The following is a 26,605-nucleotide window of genomic DNA, read 5'->3' as shown; positions in this document are numbered from 1 at the left end:
CAGGATGTCTGGCTCTAGGTGAGTGAACACACCATATTAGTTATCTGGGTCATGAGGATCTTTTTGTATATTTCTTCTGTGTATTATTGCCACCTCTCCTTAATATCTTCTGCTTCTGGTAGATCCCTACCATTTCTTTCATTTATTGTACCCATCTTTGAAGATTTCCCTTGATACCTCTAATTTTCTTGAAGAGATCTCTAGATTTTCCCATTATATTGTTTTCCTCTGTTTCTTTGCATCAATCACTGAAGAAGGCTTTCTTATCTCTCCTTGCTATTCTTTGGAACTCTACATTCAAATGAGTATTTCTTTCCTTTTCTCCTTTGCTTTTTGCTTCTCTTCTTTTCTCAGCTATTTGTAAGGCCTCCTGAGACAGCCATTTTGCTTTTTGGCATTTCCTTTTCTTGGGGATGGTCTTTCTCACTGCTTTCTGTACAATGTCACGAACCTCCACCTATAGTTCATCAGGCACTCTGTCTATCAGATCTAGTCCCTTAAAGCTATTTCTCACTTCCACTGTATAATCATAAGGGATTTTATCTAGGTCATACTTGAATGGTCTAGTGGTTTTGCCTACTTTCTTCAATTTAAGTCTGAATTTGCCAATAAGGAGTTCATGATCTGAGCCACAGTCAGCTCCCGGTCTTGTTTTTGCTGACTGTATAGAGCTTCTCCATCTTTGGCTGCAAAGAATATAATCAGTCTGATTTCAGTGTTGACCATCTGGTGATGTCCATTTGTAGAGTCTTCTCCTGTGTTGTTGGAAGAGGGTGTTTGCTATGACCAGTGCATTCTCTTGGCAAAACTCTTTTAGCCTTTGTCCTGCTTCATTTTGCACTCCATTTTGTACTCCAAACTTACCTGCTACTCCACGTATCTCTTGACTTCCTACTTTTGCATTCCAGCCCCCTATAATGAAAAGGACATGTTTTGTTGTTGTTGTTAGTTCTAGAGGGTCTTGTAGGTGCTTCATAGAACCTTTCAACTTCAGCTTCTTCAGCATTACTGGTTGGGGCATAGACTTGGATTACTGTGATATTGAATGGTTTGCCTTGGAAACAAACAGAGATTATTCTGTCATTTTTGAGATTACATCCAAGTACCACGTTTAGGACTCTTGTTAACTATGATGGCTACTCTGTTTCTTCTAAGGGATTCTTGCCCACAGTAGTAGATATAATGGTCCTCTGAGTTAAATTCACCCATTCCTGTCCATTTTAGTTCACTGATTCCTAAATGTCGACATTCACTCTTGCCATCTCCTGTTTAACCACTTGCAATTTGCCTTGATTCATGAACCTAACATTCTGGTTTCCTATGCAATATTGCTCTTTACAGCATCAAACTTTGCTTCTATCACCAGTCACATCCACTACTGTGTGTTGTTTTTGCTTTGGCTCCAACTCTTCATTCTTTCTGGAGTTATTTCTCCACTGATCTCCAGTAGCATATTGGGCAAATATCTGCCGACCTGGGGAGTTCATGTTTCAGTGTCCTGTCTTTTTGCCTTTTCATACTGTTCTTGGGGTTCTCAAGGCAAGAATACTGAAGTGGTTTGCGATTCCCTTCTCTAGTGGACCACATTTTGTCAGACCTGACAAAACCTCCACCTGTGCACTCCTGAAATTTCAATTAAAAAACTCTTGCCTCTGATCATCAAGAAGGAGCTGGTTCTTGGTACATTAATCCTCTGTCTCCCCAGAACTGCTGATTTCCTCAATAAAGCTGTCTTTAATTTTACCCCGCACTTTTCTCTCAGTATTGGATTCTTGAGTAATGAGCAGCTAAAACCTAAGTTCAGTAACAAGAATAAACATTTCACTACAGAATATCTTCCTTTTTAAGCCTGTTTTCCCTTACTTTCTGCTTTGGGGACATTTCACTCCAGGAGCATCCAAGGTATAGTAGACCTTCCCTCTCTTACCTGAGCAGATCACAGAGGCTGTGTTGCCATGGGAACAGTCAGGAACACCCAGGGCAGTCACAGGGCATTTCCACAGGAAGGACTCAGTCCCTGAGCAGTGAAACCAGGCTTTCCAGAGTTGATCACTTCCTTCTGCTCTGTTTGGAGTGGAGATGGCGACTCCACAGCCGAGCTGATGACAGACAACATTGGCATTGGCGAGACTCCAGTGGGAGGCACAGAGCGCTCTCCATTGTCCAGAAATGTTCATCTCCACCTGCCCCTCACAACTAGAGGTGCCATTTTTCATGAGCCGGATGTCTGTGTACACTGATAGAAAAAGACAGGATTTCAGCAAAGTCTTATTTATTTATTTATTTTTAGCTGAACCGACTTTACATGGAAGTTAAGTCTTGCCATGAATCTCACCTGAACAGACAACCTGAGCAGCTCCACTGTGGTGACAAGTGCCCCCTGGACAGGGCACTCTGGGGCAGGACCAGAGCTTAGGCTCCTCCCCCTCACACCTGAACTCTTCAGCCCAGACCCGGCCATTGGACTCTCTGAAGGGCATATGTCCCAGGACAGACACAGCCTTGCCACACCCCAGCTCTGCACAGATGACCTGAGCAGTGGAGAGTTTGAAGTTTCCATCAGACACTGGGATCCAGGCTTCTCCGGAATGCACTTCAACTCGCCCTGAGCAGGGCCCATCCCCTCCAGCCAGACGCACAAATCCTAAGAGAAACAAAGAACAAACCCACTGACTGTTCATGAAACTGGCTTAACAAATGGAAACAACACCTCACAGGCAATGGTGGGAAAGCTTTTCTTTCCAGCAGTGGAATAAGAGGGGATAAGAAGAGAGAATTTGACTGTCATTGTCAAATTGCATTTTCATGAGCAAGTTTCTGAAGAGATATCCAGAAGGATTGCAGGGTCAGTTTGGAATGGCTGAATCCCAAGAATATATATTGGTTAGGAATGTTAATTCCTATCTAGGGGCCTGGAAACTACAGTGCCCAAAGAAACTGCACAGTGGTAGACATTCAAACGGGTGCAGAGCTGAACTAACTGAGAGTGAAAAAAGACCATGGGATTCAAGAGGTTAGAGGCCTAAGAGCCAGAAAAGTTTAGAAGGTCATCCTGAGATTTCTGGGGCTAGAATTCTGGCCAGTTTTCTCTCGGAGCCAATGTTCAAGTCACTGAGGACAGGAAACATCATGAGGGCTGGATATGAGTACAGGCATTAGGTCACAATTAGGTAATTTAATTGTGAAAGAAGTTGTTCACTTAAAAGTTTGGAAATGATGAAAGCTCAGAGAGTCATAGGAGAGGGAAGGAATGGTCCTAGCCATCTTTCTTAAAAACCTAGGATTTATAAACACCCCTGAGAGAAAGTGAAGTCTCAGTGGGATTATGCAAGACAACTGAGTTAGTTGATTACTTCATACTAGACATGAGATACTTAGCAAATGTGAAGGAGTGATGATAATTGTATTCTAACCCTAACTATATGCAAACTGCACATGCCTTTCCTATTTGGATTTCTGAGATAAGCCAGCAAGCTATAAAAAAGGAGAGTGAGAGGAAGAGAGCAGAGAGCAAACAAGCCATATATATTTTCGTGATTTCTAAATTGCAAAAGACTCAATAGGGATGAAATATAGATTTGGAAACCAAATACCTGGCCAGCAAGATTTTAACACCTTTTATCCCCTGTGCTCCTCCCATTTTCCACCTAACAGTGCTACCCTTTCCCATTTCCCTCAATGCACAAAAGAATAAACAATCTTAAGAGCTGTTTCTAGCTATTTGTAGCTAGATAGATAGAAAGGACAAATAGATAGAAAGGATAGATAGATAGATAGAAATAGATAGATAGACAGAAATAGATAGATAGATAGATAGATAGATAGAAATAGATAGATAGGACACTCCAAAAGGGAAGAACTTCTGTAGGGAGAGGTGGGGTGAGTTAAATGGGGAGTGGATGGAGTATGAGAGAGAGACCAAGGAAAAGACTCTTGATCATGATTTCATCCTTTAGCGACCCTATTTAGATACAGAAATGGTAATCCAATGAGAAACAATCCCTGCACGTCATAAAGAACAACTTTTTAAATAATTTGCATGGTTTCTGAGTGTGCTCATGGTTATTTATGTACATGGTGGAGTTTGTCCTTGCCAAGGACTCTGATTGCATAAGTATGTGAACTTTGAAGTCTCAAAAAGAATGATGTAACAGAATACAAATGTACTGTAGAGATCAGGAGAGAACAGAAAAGATACCACAGAAATTAAAGAATTGAAGGATTAGCTTGACCACTGATATAAGAATGAATGATGAGAGAGAGGATGATCTCTTTGCCTTTTATTATTTATCCATTTCCATCTCCCCAGAGAGGCCCACAGTTTATTGTGATCCACACAGTCAAAGGCTTTGGCATAGTCAATAAAGCAGAAATAGATGTTTTTCTGGAACTCTCTTCCTTTTTCCTTGATCCAGCAGATGTTGGCAATTTGATCTCTGGTTCCTCTGCCTTTTCTAAAACCAGCTTGAACATCTGGAAGTTCATGATTCACATATTGCTGAAGCCTGGCTTGGAGAATTTTGAGCATTACTTTACTAGCGTGTGAGATGAGTGCAATTGTGTGGTAGTTTGAGCATTCTTTGGCATTGCCTTTCTTTGGGATTGGAATGAAAACTGACTCTTTCCAGTCCTGTGGCCACTGCTGAGTTTCCAAATTTGCTGGCATATTGAGTGCAGCACTTTCACAGCATCATCTTTCAGGATTTGAACTAGCTCAATTGGAATTCCATCACCTCCACTAGCTTTGTTCGTAGTGATGCTTCCTAAGGCCCACTTGACTTCACATTCCAGGATGTCTGGCTCTAGGTGAATGATCACACCATCGTGATTATCTTGGTCATGAAGATCTTTTTTGTATAGTTCTGTGTATTCTTGCCACCTCTTCTTAACATTTTCTGCTTAATGTTAAGAAATGGCCCATACCATTTCTGTCCTTTTCAAGCCCATCTTTGCATTAAGTGTTCCCTTGGTATCTCTAATATTCTTGAAAAGGTCTCTAGTCTTTCCCATGCTGTTGTTTTCCTCTATTTCTTTGCATTGATGGCTGAGGAAGGCTTTCTTATTTCTCCTTCCTATTCTTTGGAACTCTGCATTCAGATGCTTATATCTTTCCTTTTCTCCTTTGCTTTTCACTTCTCTTCTTTTCACAGCTATTTGTAAGGCCTCCCTAGATATCCATTTTGCTTTTTTGCATTGTTTTCCATGGGGATGGTCTCGATCCCTGTCTCCTGTACAATGTCACGAACCTCCGTCCATAGTTTATCAGGTACTCTGTCTATTAGATCTAGTCCCTTAAATCTATTTCTCACTTCCACTGTATAATCATAAGGGATTTTATTTAGGTCATACCTGAATGGTCTAGTGGTTTTGGTACTTTCTTCAATTCAAGTCTGAATTTGGCAATAAGGAGTTCATGATCTGAGCCACAGTCAGCTCCCAGTTTTGTTTTTGCTGACTGTATAGAGCTTCTCCATCTTTGGCTACAAAGAATATAATCAGTCTGATTTCGGTGTTGACCATCTGCTGATGTCCATGTGTAGAGTCTTCTCTTGTGTTGTTGGAAGAGGGTGTTTGCTATGACCAGTGCATTCTCTTGGCAAAACTCTATTAGCCTTTGACCTGCTTCATTCCGTATTCCAAGGCCAAATTTGCCTGTTACCCCAGGTGTTTCTTGACTTCCTACTTTTGCATTCCAGTCCCTATAGTGAAAAGGATCTTTTTGGGGTGTTAGTTCTAAAAGGTCTTGGGGGTCTTATAGAACCATTCAACTTCAGCTTCTTCAGCATTACTGGTTGGGGCATAGGCTTGCATCACCGTGATATTGAACGGTTTGCCTTGGAAATGAACAGAGATCATTCTGTCGTTTTTGAGATTGCATCCAAGTACTGCTTTTCGGACTCTTTTGTTGACCATGATGGCTACTCCATTTCTTCTAAGGGATTCCTGCCCACAGTAGTATATATAATGGTCATCTGAGTTAAATTCACCCATCCCAGTCCATTTTAGTTTGCTGATTCCTAGAATATCGATGTTCAATCTTGCCATCTCCTGTTTGACCACTTCCAATTTGCCTTGATTCATGGACCTAACATTCTGGGTTCCTATACAATATTGCTCTTTACAGCATCAGACCTTGCTTCTATCACCAGTCACATCCACAACTAGGTACTGTTTTTGCTTTGGCTCCATCCCTTCATTCTTTCTAGAGTTATTTCTCCACTGATCTCCAGTAGCATATTGGGCACCTATTGACCTGGGGAGTTCCTCTTTCAGTATCCTATCATTTTGCCTTTTCATACTATTCATGGGGTTCTCAAGGCAAGAATACTGAAGTGGTTTGCGATTCCCTTCTCCAGTGGATCACATTATGTCAGACCTCTTCACCATGACCCGCCCTTCTGTGTGGCCCCACATGGCATGGCTTAGTTTCATTGAGTTAGACAAGGCTGTGGTCCATGTGATTAGATTGACTAGCTTTCTGTGATTATGGTTTGTGTGTCTGCCCTCTGATGCCTCTCGCAACACCTACCGTCTTACTTGGGTTTCTCTTACCTTGGACGTGGGGTATGGACTTTGGTGATGGACAGGGAGGCCTGGTGTGCTACAATTCATGGGGTCGCAAAGAGTCAGACACAACTGAGTGACTGAACTGAACAGAGAGGCCCAGGTTAGGACCCTTAGTCCTCTGGCTGGGAGTTTGGTCACAGGCTACACATTCTAATTAAAGCATTTTTATTTAACTGGTTGTTTTTGTTGCTCAGTCACTCAGTTGTGTCAGACTCTTCGTGACTCCATGGACTGCAGCACACCAGGCTTCCCTGTCCTTCACTATCTCCCGGAGTTTACTCAAACTCATGCCCATTGAGTCAGTGATGCCATCCAACCATCTCATCCTCTGAAGTCCCCTTCTCCTCCCATCTTCCACCTTTCCCAGCCTCAGGGTCTTTTCCAGTGAGTCAGTTCTTCTTGTGGAGGAACTTCTTGTGGCCAAAGTATTGGAGCTTCAGCTTTAGCATCCATCCTTCCAATAAATTATTCACGGTTGATTTCCTTTAGGATTGACTGATTTGATCTCCTTGCTGTCCAAGGGACTCTCAAGAGTCTTCTCCAACACCACCATTCAAAAGCATCAATTCTTCAGTGCTCAGCCTTCTTTATGATCCAACTCTCATGTCCACACATAACTACTGGAAAAAAACATAACTTTGACTATATGGTATGGACCTTTGTCACAAATTAATGTCTCTGCTTTTAATATACTATCTAGGTTTGTCATAACTTTCCTTCCAAGGAGCAAGCATCTTTTAATTTCATGACTGCAGTCACTATCTGCAGTGATTTTGGAGCCCAAGAAAATAAAGTCTGTCTCTGTTTTCATTTTTTCCTTATCTTTTTGCCATGAAGTGATGGGACTGGATGCCATGATATTAGTTTTTTGAATGTGGAGTTTCAAGCCAGCTTTTTCACTCTTCTCTTCCACTTTCATCAAGAGGCTCTCCTCTGTTCCTCTTTACTTTCTGCCATTAGGGTGGTGTCATCTGCATATATGAGGTTATTGATATTGTTTTATTAATTCTATGAGATTAAAAATTTAGAAAGAATAAGAAAGGAGTACTTCTTGTATTCTGTTTTATATACCCTGATACATGTGAAATATTCAAACATATGCTGAATAATCAATAAAGTCTTATACATATCAAGATAGAGACTTCTGAGATATAATGTGTCATTTTTATTTTATACTTGATTTTAAAATTTACATGGAAGAATAAGTGTGGGAATATTCCAAGAAAACTATTAAATAGAAGTCTGATGTGAGTAAAGATATTAAATATAATAAAGATATATCCTTGTCTAGTCTCTTTCTATGTACACATCCTGTGTCCTTAGGCACATGCAGCATTCTTCACACCACACCTGGTGCCTCAGTGCTGCTCAGAGAACCTCACAGTTACCTTCATCAGCTCCCATTGCCATTCTCCTTCCTCCCAGCTACTATAAAACCTTTTCCACCTTCTTCAAAAATTATATTTGTCCACTTTTTCCAAATAAGCCCCCAAATGCAATTCTCTTATATCATTGAAGTCATCAAGTATAAACTATATAATCTCTTAACATAAAACAGAAATTCAAGTTTTATTGCCTCCACCTTTGACCTGTCAGTACATGGCTAAGTGTTCCTCAAAAGTTTCATTTATACAGATATTTTAAAGGAAAAATTGGAGAGAGAGACCTTTCTAGTAACAATGGAAGAATATATGAGTCAGAGCATTTCATCAACAGTTCTCTACCATCAAAGAACTATGAACATTTATGTCTAAATTTGCAAAGGAAACTTGAAATCTGGCACAAATCCATAAGAATCTCTGATCTGTTAAATGATAACCCTTGTAGGGATACCCTCTATACATGTAAATGATATCCTCCTATAGTAGGAGTAGCCCCCACTCTTACTAACCTAGTGCAAAATAATGTCTCACACTGTTTGTATAGAAACAACTCCACCCAGGAAAGTACATCCTAATTTTTGTCCCTGCCTCTTATAGCCTTCCTGTGCAAAGAGAGTGTGTATGTGGCTGTTAGTAAATGTTTCACTCTTACAAAAAGTGAATTATGAAAAAAAAAATTATGAGGATTTATTTTAACTGGGATAATAAATAAAGCTATTTTAGTGTCAGGTAAGACCACTGGAAAAGAAAAGAATAGCAGAGACTTGTAAAAGGAAAGTGTATGAAGCTCATTGCTCACAGCTACAGGGCACTCAGGGAAGATGGGTAGTTGTCTCAGTCCTCTCTAGCCCACCCATCCCTTATTGTCCCTCTGATCAGACACCAGCTTTCTTGGAACTTTCCATTCTCCCAGCTGGTGGGCAATAAACTGATCATACCTGCTGGGAGCCAGTGAGAGACATTCCACTCGTGACAAAGGTCATGAGGAAGGAGGCTCAGCATTCGCAAAGGCGGGATCGAGCCTCGGGAGTCCCCCCCCCCACCCGATATTCTCGAGCATCTACCCCCAAAAAACCAGAGTCTGCCTACTTTATTGCTTTGTGCTCTCACTTCTGACTTTACTGCGGGCTGTCCCCCCCCACCATCTCGCTCTCTCTGTCAAAGAGTTAACTTACAGCTCCAATTAATAAAGTTCCTGGGCAACTAGGAGTGTTTAAATCCAAACCCCTCAGATGGCTCTCTAACTCGCCTGACAAGTTTACCCGCACACCTACAGCTATGCATATGATTGTTTACAGTCTCCCACCCTCGAGAGGCACAGAGATATTCAAATAGCTTAGAGCCTCTCAGAGAGTTAGAAACTGTCAGAATAAAACTAGTAAAAGACTTCATTGATGAGCCAATGTTTGTTGCCAAGTTTCCACATCCCCTGAATTGTATCCTTGAATGTGTATTAATTAATATAGTTGGTATGTAGAAAAAATAAGTAGTGGCCTTGGTGTTAGTAACTTTAGACCCTTAAGGTAATAAATTCTTTCCTTTGTTGTAAACCCATTACACATCCGCCCTATAGGAATGTAATTTTATCTTCAGAAGATGGCGCCAAACCTTAAAATAATTACTCTTAGAGAAAATAAGTCTTTGTTGATAAGTCTTTGTCAAGAGTCATAAAATGTTAATAGGCCTTCTGGCCAGAAGATGATGTAAATCACCTAAACCATTTGTATACGATAAATTTGCAGGAATGAAACCCTGGTTTTTGATAAGGATCAAAGACTGCTGACTTTGCATCCCCTATTATCCTCTATGTGTAACTTAGGGTATATAAGCCCCTGCTGAAAATAAAGCTACGGGCCTTGCTCACCAAAGCTTGGTCTCCCCATGTCATTCTTCCCCTCAATTTCCAGCTGAGTCTCCATCTGGAGCGCGAATATCCTCTGCGACCATTTATTTGCCTGGGCTTCTAAGACCCACTTGAGAAGGTGTCTAAGGTGGAGCACCTTCCGCTATTCGAGAGGGCACCTGCGGCCTCCGTGGTCAGAGCTAACCTGGTGTCACAGGTTATATTGATCTTCCGAGTAAACCAAGCTATTCAGCTTCTTTTCTCCACTGAATTTTCCTACTGAGCTATCCTCATTCTATTACTCTTTATATCTTTGATGAATAAATAAATAAATAGGTTGCCTAAGCCATCTCTCCTTCAAATACCCTGTATCAGCCAGGGCTGGACCCTGGCACATACCTGAGCAGATGACTCCTGCATCCTCACTATGATCACAGTAGTGCTTCCCCCAGCCCTGGGAAGGGCACCTCCGCACGTGGGACTCCTTTCCTGTGCACCTTACGTTGTCCAGCCAAATGGGCCCTGATCCCGCCCCAAAGGAAGAAGAGACAGTGGCATCGAGGGCTTCTCCACATCCCAGCTGTCTGCACACCACGCGGGCATCATCCAGGTCCCAGCCGTCATCACAGATGGTGCCCCAGGAGCTCCGGTAAAGGATCTCAACTCTCCCGGCGCAAGGACCGCCCCCGTCCACCAGGCGGAGCTGTCTGCTGCCTGAGGAGAGAGAAATGGGACAATTGGGCGTTGACCTGGAGAATGAGAAGTGTCTTCTGTCCTGTGGGACCCTCACCTGAACAGTAAGGGGCGCTCTCCTCTGAGGCTGCAGACCCTGCTGATTCTGAACTGGAGTCATTGCACTGGGGCAGCAGCTGGGTCTGGTTTCTTATAACAGTGGCAAGAGAATTAATAAGGTTGAAAAATAGGAGGAAAATAAAACAGGAAATATTAAGTTGAAAACACTCTAGAGAGTAGTCTGAAACAGAAGGTGTTACAAGGTCATATCAGAGTTAACATTCTGATCTGTAGAGTTCTGCACAGCATCTGAGAAAGATTTACAGGAAATGTTGGTCTATCTTCCCAGAGCAGTTAAATGAGTTCAGAGTCACAGGAACGAGTTGGCAGCTGGATGGATTCCTTACAAACCACAAACACTTTGACGCCATTGACCTAAGAGTTAAAGGGGTTGATTAAAGGGAGTGGAGTCAGGAACTGGCCTCATCAGATGCCTCAGAAAGCAGTTATGAATCATCTACCATTACAATCCTTCTCCTTGGTATAGTCATTCAGAACTGAAAAACAAATGGATTCTGAGATGTCTTGGCTTACCCCCAGAATATTTCACTTTTGGTTCTAAGCTTCAGACTTCAGATCTGGATACTTAGCTTCAAAAAATGTGATCTTTTGAGTGGATAGAACAATTTGCATGAGAGATGATGTCAGGTAACATTGATTGACATTGGCCAGATTCCATTGGGAATCGGAGAATGTTCTTCTGCTCCCCTAAACATACAACCCTTTCTTAGACTTTGTGTCAAGAATCTCTGTTATTCAAATTTTGGAGTTATGTGATCTTGAGGGGGAAATAGTGTGTATGTGTGCTTAGTCGGTTCAGTCATGTCTGACTCTTTAAGACGCTATGAACTGTAGCCTGCCAGGCTCCTCTCTCTATAGGATTCTCCAGGCAAGAATACTGGAGTGGGTTGCCATGCCCTCCTCCAGGGGATCATCCTGACCCAGCAATCTAACCAGAGTCTCCTGCATTGCAGGTGGATTCTTTACCACTGAGCCACTGGTGAAGCCCTTCTGGTTCTATCACTGAGCAGAAATAAGTTATATTCCTGTTCTGAAAGCCCTTGAACAAATAACATTAACAGACTCAGTGTATTCTTCTCTCCTTTTATATATAAAAGTGATGTAAAGAAAGGTTAAATAATGTCTGTCAGTGCTGCACTTTAAGTAAATAATGAAGTATAGAATTAACCCTAAAATTTTCCACTGCCAGAGAGAATGGGGGAGTTCACAGCTGGCCAATGTGTCTTGCTGGGTCTTGCTGGATACAACTTGAAAAGCTGGGAAATGTTTTTTACAAAACCGTAAATGTATTTGACATTTGTTAACACAACATGGACTAAATATGCTAAAATTCTAAAGAGTGGAGATTATTTCAATGTTAGTCCAGGATCTATAGCTTCTTTTTATCTGTGGGAATTTGTCATTTCATTGCATAATTTAATGATTCAGAATCTGGGCTTGGGCAAGCAGAGGACTACTGTTGTGACAGGAAGCCAGCATAATTTGGGAGTTACCTGGTGCTGGAGTAACAAAACTAGAGTCTTGAGAGCCTCTCTCACACAGCACGTTTTCTCCTCAAATATATTCCCAGTATATAAGCTGTGAAGGGCAGGAAGCTAAAGAACTACATAAAAAGACTTGGGAAGCAGAGTCTTTCTCATTCTCTTGGATACTGAGCTACCAAAGAATCCAGTCTCTGAACTGAAATCTCTGAAAAGTCCATGTCACAGGGACAGAGAAATCAGAAGTGGACTGAGTGCTACCAAAACTGCAACCCACACTTGTTACAGCTCAGTTTTAGGTTATATTTAGATGTTTGAGTGACATATAGCCCTTCTCCCTACCTGTCTAGCAAAACAAAGGGTAAATCTTTACAGGTGTTAGAAAATGTATCGGGAATAGCTTACTTTTTCATATATAATTTATAGCACTCAATAAAAAATAAAATGATATTTGACAAGCTAGGATAACACAACAAATTATAAAAGTGAAAAAAAGAAGATAAGAAAATGCAAAGACACACAAGATAGAAATGTTGGACTTGGCAGATAAAGATTTTAACTATGATCAATGTATTTAGGGGAAAAGAGAGGACAGAATAAAAAGATGAAAAAATACCAAATAATCATTAATAAATAAAAATATCAAGGGAACCAGTGCCAACCTTAAAAAGTGAATGAATAAGTTAAAAGAATTTTAGATAGAACCCAGATATAGTGACTTCAGTTCATTTCAGTTCATTCGCTCAGTCGTGTCCGACTCTTTGCGACCCCATGAATTACAGCATGCCAGGCCTCCCTGTCCATCACCAACTCCCGGAGTTCACTCAGACTCACGTCCATCGGGTCGGTGATGCCATCCAGGCATCTCATCCTCTGTCGTCCCCTTTTCCTCTTGCCCACAATCCTTCCCAGCATCAGAATCTTTTCCAACGAGTCAACACTTCGCATGAGGTGGCCAAAGTACTGGAGTTTCAGCTTTAGCATCATTCCTTCCAAAGAACACCCAGCACTGATCTCCTTTAGAATGGACTGGTTGGATCTCCTTGCAGTCCAAGGGACTCTCAAGAGACTTCTCCAACACCACAGTTCAAAAGCATCAATTCTTCACCGCTCAGCTTTCTTCACAGTCCAACTCTTGCATCCATACATGACCACTGGAAAAACCATAGCCTTGACTAAACGGAGCTTTTTTGGCAAAGTAATGTCTCTGCTTTTGAATATGCTATCTAGGTTGGTCATAACTTTTCTTCCAAGAAGTAAGCGTCTTTAATTTCATGGCTGCAGTCACCATCTGCAGTGATTTTGGAGCCCAAAAAGATAAAGTCTGACACTGTTCCCACTGTTTCCCCATCTATTTCCCATGAAGTGATGGGACCAGATGCCATGATCTTCGTTTTCTGAATGTTGAGCTTTAAGCCAACTTTTTCACTCTCCTCTTTCACTTTCATCAAGGGGCTTTTCAGTTCCTCTTCACTTTCTGCCAGAGGAGTCCTAATGTGTTCCCTGATAGCTCAGATGGTAAAAGCGTCTGCCTGCAATGCAGGAGACCCGGGTTCAATCCTTGGGTCAGGAAGATCCCCTGGAGAAGGAAATGGCAACCCACTCCAGTACTCTTGCCTAGAAAATCCCATGGATGGAGAAGCCTGGTAGGCTACAATCCATGGGGTCGCAAAGAGGCAGAGATGACTGAGTGACTTCACTTTCACCTCTTTCAGAGGAGTCCTAAAGATGAGAGATGAGAAACAGAAGAAAGAGGAGGAGAAGAGGGAAAAGAGATCTAGAGACAGAACTACAGAAGTCATATTTGAAGACATAATGATAGATAATTTTCCAAAAAAAATAAATGGACGAGTATGAAAACGCCCACTCCTAGTAAAGCTGCTGAAAATCAAAAGGAAAAAGGAAAATCTGAAATAATAACAGATTTATTTAATACTAAAGAAAGAAATAAAAGGAGAGAAAAGGGAACATAAAGCAGGTTGATCAATTAAGAAAACAGGGAAATTAAGGAAAAAAATCCATTCACCATTGCAATGAAAATAATAAAATACTTCAGAATAAATCTACCTAAAGAAACAAAAGACCTATATATAGAAAACTATAAAATAATGATGAAAGAAATCAAAGATGACACAAATAGATAGAGAAATATACCATGTTCATTGATCAGAAGAATCAATATAGTAAAATGAGTATACTACCCAAAGCAATCTATATATTCAATGCAATCCCTATCAACCTACCAATGGTATTGGTAGAACAAATAATTTCACAATTTATATGGAAATACAAAAAAAAAACCTTGAATATCCAAAGCATTCTTGAGAAAGATGAATGGAACTGGAGGAATCAATCTGCCTGACTTTAGAATATACCACAAAGCTATGGACAGAGGTTCATGACACTGTACAGGAGACAGGGATCAAGACCATCCCCAAGAAAAAGAAATGCAAAAAACCAAAATGGCTGTCTGAGAAGACCTTACAAATAGCTGTGAAAAGAAGAGAAGCAAAAAGCAAAGGAGAAAAGGAAAGATATAAACATCTGAATGCAGAGTTCCAAAGAATAGCAAGGAGAGATAAGAAAGCCTCCCTCAGTGATCAATGCAAAGAAATAGAGGAAACAGACTGGAAAAGCCTAGAGATCTCTTCAAGAAAATTAGAGATACCAAGGGAACATTTCATGCAAAGATGGGCTCAATAAAACACGGAAATGGTAGGGACCTAACAGAAGCAGAAGATATTAAGAAGAGATGGCAAGAATACTCAGAAGAATGGTACAAAAAGATCTTCACGACCCAGTTAATCATGATGGTGTGATCACTCACCTAGAGCCAGACATCCTGGAATGTGAAGTCAAGTGGGCCTTAGGAAGCATCACTATGAACAAAGCTAGTGGAGGTGATGGAGTTCCAGTTGAGCTCTTTCAAATCCTAAAAGATGGAGCTGTGAAAGTGCTGCATTCAATATGTCAACAAATTTGGAAAACTCAGCAGTGGCCACAGGACTGGAAAGAGTCGATTTTCATTCCAATCCCAAAGAAATTCAATGCCAAAGAATGCTCAAACTACCACACAATTGACTCATCTCACACACTAGTAAAGTAATGCCCAAAATTCTCCAAGCCAGGCTTCAACAGTACATGGACTATGAAATTTCAGATGTTCAAGCCGCATTTAAAAAAGGCAGAGGAACCAGAGATCAAATTCCCAACATCTGCTGGATCATCAAAAAAGCAAGAGAGTTCCAGAAAATCATCTATTTCTGCTTTATTGACTATGCCAAAGCCTTTGACTGTGTAGATCACAATAAACTGTGGAAAATTCTGAAAGAGATGGGAATACCAGACCTGCCTCTTGAGAAACCTGTATGCAGGTCAGGAAGCAACAGTTAGAACTGGACATGAAACAACAGACTGGTTCCAAATAGGAAAAGGAGTATGTCAAGGCTGTATATTCTCCCCTTGCTTATTTAACTTATATGAAGAGTACATCATGAGGAACACTGGGCTGGAAGAAGCACAAGCTGGAATCAAGATTGCTGGGAGAAATATCAATAACCTCAGATATGCAGATGACACCACCCTTATGGCAGAAAGTAAAGAACTAAAGAGCCTCTTGATGAAAGTGAAAGAGGAGAGTGAAAAAGTTGGCTTAAAATTCAACATTCAGAAAACTAAGATCATGCTATCTGGTCCCATCACTTCATGTGAAATAGATGGGGAAACAGTGGAAACAGTGTCAGACTTTATTTTTTTGGGTTCCAAAATCACTACGGATGATGATTGCAGCCATGAAATTAAAGACGCGTACTCCTTGGAAGGAAAGTTATGACCAACCTAGACAGCATATTAAAAAGCAGAGACATTACTTTGTCAACAAAGGTATGTCTAGTCAAGGCTATGGTTTTTCCAGTAGCCATGTATGGATGTGAGAGTTGGACTATAAAGAAAGCTGATATGGACTCTGTGGGAGAGGGAGAAGGTGGGAAGATTTGGGAGAATGGTATTGAAACATGTAAAATATCATGTGTGAAATGAGATGCCAGTCCAGGTTCGATGCACGATACTGGATGCTTGGGGCTAGTGCACTGGGACGACCCAGAGGGATGGTATGGGGAGGGAGGAGGGAGGAGGGTTCAGGATGGGGAACACATGTATACCGGTGGCAGATTCATTTTGATATTTGGCAAAACTAATACAATTATGTAAAGTTTAAAAATAAAATAAAATTTTTTTAAAAAGTTAAATAATTAAAGTGGACAACTATAATATAATCCAACCATTGGACTACTTATTCATCTGAGGCATGTAAACATATTTTCACCCTAACACTTGTTATGAAACTTCATGTCAGCTTTTTGTTTTGTAATATCCGAAATTGTAAACAACAAAAATGTTCATCAAGAGAAGAACAGAAATAAAAGCAACTTTCAATATAAAAAAAAAAAAAGAAAGCTGAGCACAGAAGAATTTATGCTTCTGAACTGTGGTGTTGGAGAAAACTCTTGAGAGTCCCTTGGACTGCAAGGAGACCCAACCAGTCCATCCTAAAGGAGATGAGTCTTAGGTGTTCATTGGAAGGACTGATGTTGAAGCTGAAACTCCAATATTTGGCCACCTGATTCAAAGAACTGACTCATTTGAAAAGATCCTGATGCTGAGAAAGATTGAGGGCAGTAGGAGAAGGGGACAACAGAGGATGAGATGGTTGGATGGTATCACTGACTCAGTGGACATGAATTTGAGTAAACTCCGGGAGTTGGTGATGGACAGGGAGGCCTGGCGTGCTGTGGTTCAGGGGGTCGCAAAGTGTTGGACACGACTGAGTGAATGAACCGAACTGAACAAAGGTACAGTCATCAAGACAGTATGGTACTGGCACAAAGACAGAAATATAGATCAATGGAACAAAGTAGAAAGCCCAGAGATAAATCCATGCACCTATGGACACCTTGTCTTTGACAAGGGAGGCAAGAATATACAATGGAGAAAAGACAATCTCTTTAACAAGTGGTGCTGGGAAAACTCGTCAACCAACTCTAAAACAATGAAACTAGAACACTTTATAACACCATACACAAAAATAAACTCATGATGGATTAAAGACCTAAATATAAGACCAGAAACTGTAAAACTCCTAGAGGAAAACATAGGCAAAACACTCTCCGACATAAATCACAGCAGGATCCTCTATGACCCACCTCCCTAAGTAATGGAAATAAAAGGAAAAGTAAACAAATGGGACCTAATTAAATGTAAAAGCTTTTACACAACAAAGGAAATGATAAGTAAGGTGAAAAGACAGCCTTCAGAATGGGGGGAAATAATAGCAAATGAAGCAACTGACAAAGAATTACTCTCAAAAATATATAAGCAGCTCATGCAGCTCAATACCAGAAAAGTAAACAACCCAATCAAAAAATGAGCCAAAGAACTATACAGACATTTTTCCAAAGAAGACATACAGATGGCTAACAAACACATGAAAAAATGCTCACATCACTCATTATCAGAGAAATACAAATCAAAACCACAATGAGGTACCATCTCACATCAGTCAGAATGGCTGCTGTCCAAAAGTCTACAAACAATAAATGCTGGAGAATGTATGGAGAAAAGGGAACCCTCTTACCCTGTTGGTGGGAATGCAAACTAGTACAGCCACTATGGAGAACAATGTGGAGATTTCTTAAAAAACTGGAAATAGAACTGCCGTATGACACAGCAATCCCACTGCTGTGCATACACACCAAGGAAACCAGAACTGAAAGACACATGTACCTCAATGTTCATCATAGCACTGTTTACAACACCCAGGACATGGAAGTAACCTAGATGTCCATTGGCAGACAAATGGATAAGAAAGCTGTGGTACACATACACATTGGAATATTACTCAGCCATTAAAAAGAATACATTTGAATCAATTCTAACTAGGTGGATGAAACTTACAGAGTGAAGTAAGTCAGACAGAAAAATACCAATACAGTATATTAAGGCATATATATGGAACTTAGAAAGATGGTAATGATGACCCTGTATGTAAGACAGCAAAAGAGACACAGATATAAAGAACAGACTTTTGGACCCTGTGGGAGAAGGTGAGGGTTGGATGATTTAAGATAATAGCAATGAAACATGTATATTACTGTATGTGAAATAGATCACCAGTTCAAGTTTGATGCATGAAACAGGGCACTCAAAGCTGGTGCACTGGGACAACCCTGAGGGAGGAGTTGGGGAGGGAGGTGGGAGGGGGGGTTCCGGATGGGGACACATGTACACCCATGGCTGATTCATGTCAATATATGACAAAAACCACTACAATATTGTAAAGTAATCAGCCTCCAATTAAAATAAATAAATTATTTTTTTTAAAAAGCAAATGGTAGATACCAACACATCAATATCAGTAATTGCATTTACAGTAAATAAAGATAAAACAAAATTGACACATATTACATAATGCTCACCTTATATTATGATAGCAAAGAAAGGTTGAAAGTAAAATGATGGAAAAAATGTACTAACTGTAAGAAAACTGGAGTAGCTATATCAATGTCCCAGAAAGTAGACTTTAAGCCAAGATATACTAATTGAATTAAAGAAGGAATTTTCATGATTATAATGAGATGCACCCTTAAAAAAGATATTATAGACAACAAAATTCAAGAAAGGTAACAGAACATAGCTTTGAAATATACTTGACAGGTTGAAAAGAAGAAATAGACAAAATCACAATCAAAATTTGGGATTATTACTGTATCTTTTTCAGTAGCATACAGACCAAACATACAAAAAACAAAGAATACAGTAGATGTACAACAACATAATCAGCACATTTAACTAAGTAACATATGGAGCAATGCACCCAACAATGCAAGAGTTCACATTACTGTAAATGCATTAGGAACATTTACCAAAATGACCATATAATAGGACAAAATCTTTTACTCTTTGAATTCATACAGAGTATTTACTCTGACCACAGTGGAATAGAATTAAGAATTAATAAGAAAATGTTGTTACCCATCCCTATTTGGGGAAATTCAGCAACACCCTTCCAAAAAAAACCCCTGAATCTGGGAATAAATTTAAAACTTACAAAATATTGTGAAATAATGATAATAAAGATTGATAATAATGATAATAAACACAAAATAATGATATGATAATAAATTCTTCTAATGAAATCCAAGTAGTGCCTAAGGGAAATTTATATACCAGATTTAGAGAAGAGGAAAGACTGTGGAAAGTGAAAAAAATGTAAGCTTCCAATTAAAAAACTAGGAGATGAGAAAGTCTAAAGGATGTAGAATGTTGGGGTTAATTTTAAAAGGAACAAAAATTAATGGAAAAGAAGGTAAGCATAAGTTAGAAAACATAGAAGAAAGCTCTTTAAACATGGCTCATTGAAAATTGATGAACAATGAGCAACGCTTAAGAAGAGCAGAGAGAAAATAAAGTTAACAATTCCAAGAATGAAAAGGGACATCACTATGAATCATACAGATTTTTTGGTCATAGTTTTTGTGCTGTTGTTTGTTTGATTTTTGGCTGTGCTGTGGCTCGCAGTTCCCAGGTCAGGGTTGAATCCGGACCCATCACAGTGAAAGCCCAGAGATTTAATCCCAGGATTGCATAGTTTTATTAATACAATTTATACCTTTAACATGGATAAGTACACAGAAAGTGTCAATTTCTCCACAATCTTGCCAACACTTAAGTGTCTTTAAAAAAAAAAAAAAAGTCATTCTGACATGCTGCTGCTGCTGCTAAGTTGCTTCGGTCATGTCCGACTCTGTGCGACCCCATAGGCGGCAGCCCACCAGGCTCCTCCGTCCCTGGAATTCTCCAGGCAAGAACACTGGAGTGGGTTGTCATTTCCTTCCCCACATTCTGACATGTGTGAGATGGTATCTCTTTGTGGTTTTGATTTACATTTCTCTGATGATTGACAATGTCAAGCATTTTTTCATATACCCATTGGCCATCTGTATGTCTTTAGAGAAATGTCTATTCAAGCCCTTGGTCAATTTTTTAATTGAGTTATTAGGTTTGGGGGTTTTTTTCTTGAGTTGCAGGAGTTCCTTAATTTTTTGGAAATTAAAACCTTATATCATTTTTGCTAGCTTGCCTTTTCACTCTGTTGATGTTTCCTTTGGTTTGCAGAAGCTTCTCAGTTTGATATATCCCCACTTGTCTATTTTTGCTTTGTTGCCTGTACTTTTGATATCATATCCATGAAATCATGAAACAATGTGTTTTTATTTTGTGATGGGGCTAAGATATCATATATCTAAAATGTAATTCCTATCTGGTGATGATGTTGCTTTGAGATGAAGAATGGCATTTGAAACACTGCTTTAAAGGCAGAAATGAAAAAAGTAAAACATTATAGATTTGATCACATAACCCCCTATACACATATACAACCTTAAAAATATATGCAAAAACTGGGGGAAATATTTACAAAAATAAGTAAGAAAAACAAGAAGTGTTGTTTGTTTATAGAGAGTTCCTATAAATAAATAAATAAGAAGTTTTAAAACATTCTAGAGAAAAATATTGATATGTAAGATACCTTGAAAGAGTAATATAGGAAAGAAGATAACTTTTGTATATAGTGTTTATGTGGATAAAAACAATGATGAATGCTCTTATGTCAAGACTATGAAGAAAATAATACTCTTTTTTTTTTAATTAATTATTTATTTGATTGTGCTGGGTCTCAGTTGCAGCACGCAAATTCTTACTTGTGGGATCTAGTTATCTGATCAGGGTTAGAACCCAGGTCCCCTGCATTGGGAGCATACAGTCTTAGCCACTAGACCACCAAGGAAGTCCTCAAAATAATACTCTTTTAATTCCATTAATGTTGCTGAGAATATTGAAAACTACTGTGCTGGACAATTAGGCAATACATATAGAGGGAGGCCTTTAAATTGGCTATCTTGAGGAAAAAATAATGGCTTTTCTATTAAGTCAATGTAGATGTTCATAAGAACTTTATCACAGCATTGTATTTGAAAATATTAATGTACAATAAATAGGATTAGATAAATAAGTTATGATTCAATGAATGGGATAACTGAAATACTGGCAACCATCCAAATGGCATAGAAGACATTTTAATGAACAAAAAGAAATTTAAAATATATTATTTTGAAAGTGGATATAAAATGATATTGGAAGAAAAGCTATGACCAACCTAGAGAGCATATTAAAAAGCAGAGACATTACTTTGCCAACAAAGGTCTGTCTAGTCAAGGCTATGGTTTTTCCAGTGGCCATGTATGGATGAGAGAGTTGGACTGTGAAGAAACCTGAGTGCTGAAGAATTGATGCTTTTGAACTGTGGTGTTGGAGAAAACTCTTGAGAGACCCTTGGACTGCAAGGAGATCCAACCAGTCCATCCTAAAGGAAATCAGTTCTGAATATTCATTGAAAGGACTGATGCTGAAGCTGAAGCTCCAATACTTTGGCCACATGATAAGAAAATCTGACCAATTGGAAAAGACCCTGATGCTGGGAAAGATTGAAGGTGGGAGGAGAAGCAGATGACAGAGGATGAGACGGCTGGATGGCATCACTAACTCTACGGACATGAGTTTGAGTAAGCTCCGGGAGCTGGTGATGGACAGGGAAGCTTGGCGTTCTGCAGTCCATGGGGTCGCAAAGATTCAGACATGACTGAGCGACTGAACTGAACTGATGATCCAATCGAGTGTGTGTGTGTGTGTGTGTGTGTAGGGACTGAGATTTAATACAGAGATTGTGTTCAGAAAGAATATAAAGGGAGCTGGTATATCCTGCCTTGTACTTTAGAGACAAGTGCAAGCTCAGAAAATATTTAATGCTCTTTGGAATGATCATACCAAAGTTATGCCCCCCATACCAAAGTATATGGGGGCAAATTCATGTGAACTGAGTTCCTTAGTGTGTGAATATGTGCTTTAATAATATGATGCTACAGAGCATTCTCTATGAGGAAACATGCTTGTTTGAGTTAACTGTGATTTCTCCTTAGCCTAATGAGAAATTCCTTCATTGTTCTTGTATCTGGAGAGGCCAAAGGGGAATCAGAGAGCCAATTTTATATTTCATTCAGAGAGTCTACCTCTATTCTTAACAGCCTGCAAAGCCTGAAAAAATGACAACCACCATTATAATATGTCCCAAACCCAAGGAACTGGAAGTTTCGTTTTGCAGGGTTTTTTAAGATTTTTTTTTTTTTTGATGTGGATCTATTACAATATTCCTGTTGTTCTGGTTTTTTTGCGGGGAAGGCGGGTGCTGTGAGGTATGTGAGATCTTTACTCCCCAACTGGGTATCGAACCTGCACCCCTTGCATTGGAAGATGAAATCTTAACCCCTAGGAAGACGAAATCTAACGCCAGGGAAGTCCCCAACTAGAAGTTGAAAGAAATATAACAAGGGAATGAAGAGCAGAACTTCTTGCTCCTTTGGGGAGGAGTGGAGTTTCCCAAAGAAGAGAGACAGAGACTTCTGACAGGGTGGGCGGAGGAGGGGGTGGGGCTTGAAATAAGGAGGGAATGTGGGATCAGGAAGGGATGGAGAGATGACCTTTGCTAAAGCAGACAGGAGCAAGGGCTAACCTGGAAAAGCTGACTTTCCAGGCATGTGACTAGCTCATTCTAATTTCAGGAACTCAAAGCAGGTATCTGGGACTCTCCTGATTTAAGGGCACAGTGAAGACCAAATTTCATACAGCATCTGTGCAAACAACAAGTGAGAATATTCACCACAGGGACATTCACAAACACAGAGTTCCTGCTAAATATCTGACCCATTAAGATGTCACAGAACAAGCTTGTGCTCTCCACTGAGACAGGGAAAAACTGACCTGCCTCAGTGGGGATCATCAAGTCTCTAAGACTAAATCCCTCTTCTGCCTTCAATGCATCAGTCCATTGATGGCACCTGCATTTGGTGTTAGTTTTTTTCCTTTGCACAGCGGGGTTAGAGAACCACTGATCCAAGAGGTAGGAAGGGAAAATATTACAGGCAGGAAGACAGAGTCCTGCCGAATCCTATGCTAGGGAAAGACTACAGAAAAGCAGAAAAACGTCTGAGCTGTGGGTTGTTTGTGGGGGAAGAAAAAGAAACTCAGAGTTCGAATGCAAATGCAGCGTTATCCAGAGGTGTGATTACAATTTCTACTGAGAGGGCTTTCCTCACAGAAAGGAAGATTTCCATATTTGCCCTCACCATACATACATACACACATATCATCACCACCATTACCATTGCTACCACCAAATCCAGCAGTCTGGCTTAGAGAGTATGAGTTCTATGGAAAGTAAAGTGAAAGTGTTAGTCATTTAGTCATGTCCAACTCTTTGCAACCCCATGGACTGTAGCCCACCAGGTTCCTCTGTCCATGGAATTCTCCAGTCAAAAATACTGGAGTGGGTTGCCATTTCGTACTCCAGGGGATCTTCCCATCACAGGGATCAAATCCAAGTTACTGCACTGTGGGCAGATTCTTTACCATCTGTGCCACCAGGGAAGTTCTATGGACTCCTATCTAAATAATCAACTTCCACTGGGCAGATTTATTTCTGTTCACACATTTAGCCTATACGTACTCTTCTAATTCACCTTTACCCATTCCCTTATCTCACATATACAGACACATACACATGCACACACATATGTATGTTGTTGTTTATTTATTAAGTCGTGTCTGAATCTTTGTGACCTCATGAACACCCACCAGGCTCCTCTATCCACGGTATTTCCTAGGCAAGAACACTAGAGTGAATAGCTGTTCCCTTCTTTAGGGGATCTTACCACCCCAGGGATCGAACCTGCATCTCCTGCATTGCCAGGCAGATTCTTTATCACTGAGCCACCGGGAAGTCCACACATATGTGCATACACTTAAAGAATACATACATAAACACACATGTGCACACACACACACATGTCCACAGTCTAAAAGATCCAAAATACTGAACTGGTGGGGAGAGATGTAATATAAAGTATGGGAAGGACAGATCAGAGACCCAGACAGAGGCAGTCCCTCAGCTATAATCCATTAGAGGAAAACTGAGAAGTGGTCAGACATTTTCTGAGCTGTTAGGTGTACTTGGGGAGGGCTAAAAACACAGAGTTAGGTCTGTGAATAGAATTTATATGTCTGCAGCATATTACTGCTTAACTTGAAAAACTGAGCCCCGAGGGAGAAAAATCAGCACTCACTGTCACTAAGGATCACATTTGGTCAAAACCAAATGGTCAACAAATAGAAAGGTATTGTCCTTACAGTCCCACAATCTTATAGCTAATCCAGTGTGTCTACTGAATTTAAGAACACTTACCTTGAGCACGCGATAGGACGCTAAAGAGCAGAGAGACAAGTCCCTGGAGAAAGTAGTGTCCGTTCATGGTTCTCTGATCCTCTTGTCTTTGGGTAACAGCTTCAGTTTCCCCAAACTACATGAGGAGTCCTCTGGGCCCTTAATGGAGGCTCTTACAGCAGAAAGGGGTTCATATAATCCCATCCCCTGACACTGCCATCTTCCGAGCCAATAGAAACGCTTTTTAACATCTTCTCTGCCATCAGACACTATATAAAAGGAAACTTTCTGAAGTTCAAACACCAATTAGATGCTGAATCTTGAATATCTCCTTATATGAGATGCAGGGTTATCTGACGTCAGGTGTCATTCTGTCCGTTAAGCTGATGCAGAAAAGCTATGTTAAAAAATATATATATATGTGGCTTTCTTTTTCTCCATGCCAGGTGTCCCGCTCAATGGCTGGTTCAGCTCAGCTGGCGGGATCAGCCAGAAACACTTTCTGGGTCAGTTCTACCTCCTCCAACTCCTCACGAACCCTGGGAAAGATGAGTTTTGTTTCATTGGGTGGAGGTCTGCAGTGTCAAGTGACTGACCTGTTGTGGCTGCAAAGAAACTAAGTAACTAATGGAGAGAACAAAAGGTCATATGAGCACAAAATCAGGATAAGAAAGGTGAAAAATTCTTAATTAAATGAAAAAAAGGTGAGATGAACATCAAGGGGACCAGATTACTGGCTTCATAGGGTGAGTCTTCCCCCACTTCCATTTCCCCTTGGTGATTGGAAGCCTGGTAAAGATCCAGGGCTCCAGAGACTCCTGAGCAGGCCTGCCCTTTTCCTGAAAACCAGTATGCCTTTCCTATTCTCCATCTAAAGGATAGTCTTCTCTTCTCTGCATTGAATCAGTTGTGACCTCATTTCATCCTAAAGAATCAATCAACTTCAGCCCCCAGTTACCCCAAAAGGCCTTCTTACAACTATCTTCTTGAAGCCTGACAAAGCTTGCCCTGCTCCTAAGACAAAATTTCTTCAGTAAATGTAGGGCTATTTTTCTTCTTGATTTTGTTTTGATATTGTGTGTGTTTTTTTTTTAAGAAATTTATCTACTTTATCTAAACTGTTAAGTTTATTAGCATATAATTGTTCATAGTGTATTTTCATTATCATTATAAGGTCTGTTGTATCTGAATGATTACTTTCACTTTTGATATTGATCTTCTGTTTCCTTTTTAAAAATTATTTTTCCTATGATTTGGTCAATTTTACTAATTTTTGAAAACCCAACTTTTACTTTGCTAATGTTTGCTTTTATTCTTCTAGACATTTACCTTATTTTTTCATTTATTTCTACTTGTTTTAGTTTCAGTTTGCTTAACCGTGGTGCTGGAGAGGACTCTTAACAGTTCCTTGGACTGCAAGATCAAACTAGTCAATCCTAAAGGAAATCAACCCTGAATATCCATTGGAAGGACTGATGCTGAAGCTGAAACTCCAGTACTTTGGCCACCTGATGCAAAGAGCTGATCATTGGAAAAGACCCTGATGCTGGGAAAGATTGAAGGCAGAAGGAGAAGGGTGTGACAGAGGATGAGATGGTTGGATGGCATCACCAACTCGATGGACATGAGTTTGAGCAAGCTCCGGGAGGTGGTGATGGACAGGGAAGCCTGGTGTGCTGCAGTCCATAGGGTCACAAAGAGTCAGACACAACTGAGTGACTGAAGAACAACAGCTTCCTGAGGTTAACCATTAATATTTTAATATTTTCTTATTTCCTTTTTTGGGCAGTACCATGCAGCATACGGGCTTTTAGTTCCCCTACCAGGGCTCAAATTCATGTCCTCTGCAGTGAAAGCATGGGGTCTTAACCACTGGACAGCCATGGAAGTGACTCTTTTCTTGTTTTCAATATAGGTATTTAAAACTAGGCAATTTCCTCTAAGCAAATCTTTAGCAGGCTCTCACAATTTTTAATATATTTTCTTTTCACTATCACTTAATTCAAGATATTTCCTAAAAATGCTTGTGATATATTCATTACTTTTGGATAATTTTTTAAAGTATTTTAAAATTTCCTACTATTTATGGAATTTCTAAGTATATAATTTTTTAAACTTGTTTTTTATTGATCAAAAATGCAAGAAGTAGCAAGCATTGGTAAGGATGTGGAGAAAAGACAACCCTCATACG

The 26,605-nt window shown here is 40.1% G+C and overlaps 1 protein-coding gene across 2 annotated transcripts in view; it reads right to left on the bottom strand.

Annotated features, from left to right (window-relative positions):
• The window catches only part of LOC147372816 (antigen WC1.1-like), a 44,284-nt gene extending 19,008 nt beyond the window's left edge, over nucleotides 1-25,276 (bottom strand). The window contains exons 1-4 of one of the 2 annotated variants that reach the window (XM_086402103.1): nucleotides 24,436-25,276; nucleotides 10,192-10,506; nucleotides 2,336-2,644; nucleotides 1,928-2,236 (exon numbers count right to left, since the gene is read on the bottom strand). In XM_086402103.1, the coding sequence (XP_086258229.1) occupies nucleotides 1,928-2,236; nucleotides 2,336-2,644; nucleotides 10,192-10,506; nucleotides 24,436-24,502 (1,000 nt within the window). In that variant the 5' untranslated portion in view covers nucleotides 24,503-25,276. The remainder of the gene's footprint in view (nucleotides 1-1,927; nucleotides 2,237-2,335; nucleotides 2,645-10,191; nucleotides 10,507-24,435) is intronic. The other variant, XM_086402104.1, reaches the window with a different exon arrangement.
• Between the last annotated feature and the right edge of the window lie 1,329 nt (nucleotides 25,277-26,605).

This window comes from Bos grunniens, chromosome 5, assembly GCF_055505025.1.
Source record: "Bos grunniens cultivar Pamir isolate PY7600 chromosome 5, Bosgru_T2T1.0, whole genome shotgun sequence".
NCBI classification, from domain to species: domain Eukaryota; kingdom Metazoa; phylum Chordata; class Mammalia; order Artiodactyla; family Bovidae; genus Bos; species Bos grunniens.
The sequence above is the reverse complement of the archived record's forward strand: the minus strand, read 5'-3'. Positions and strand labels throughout refer to the sequence as shown.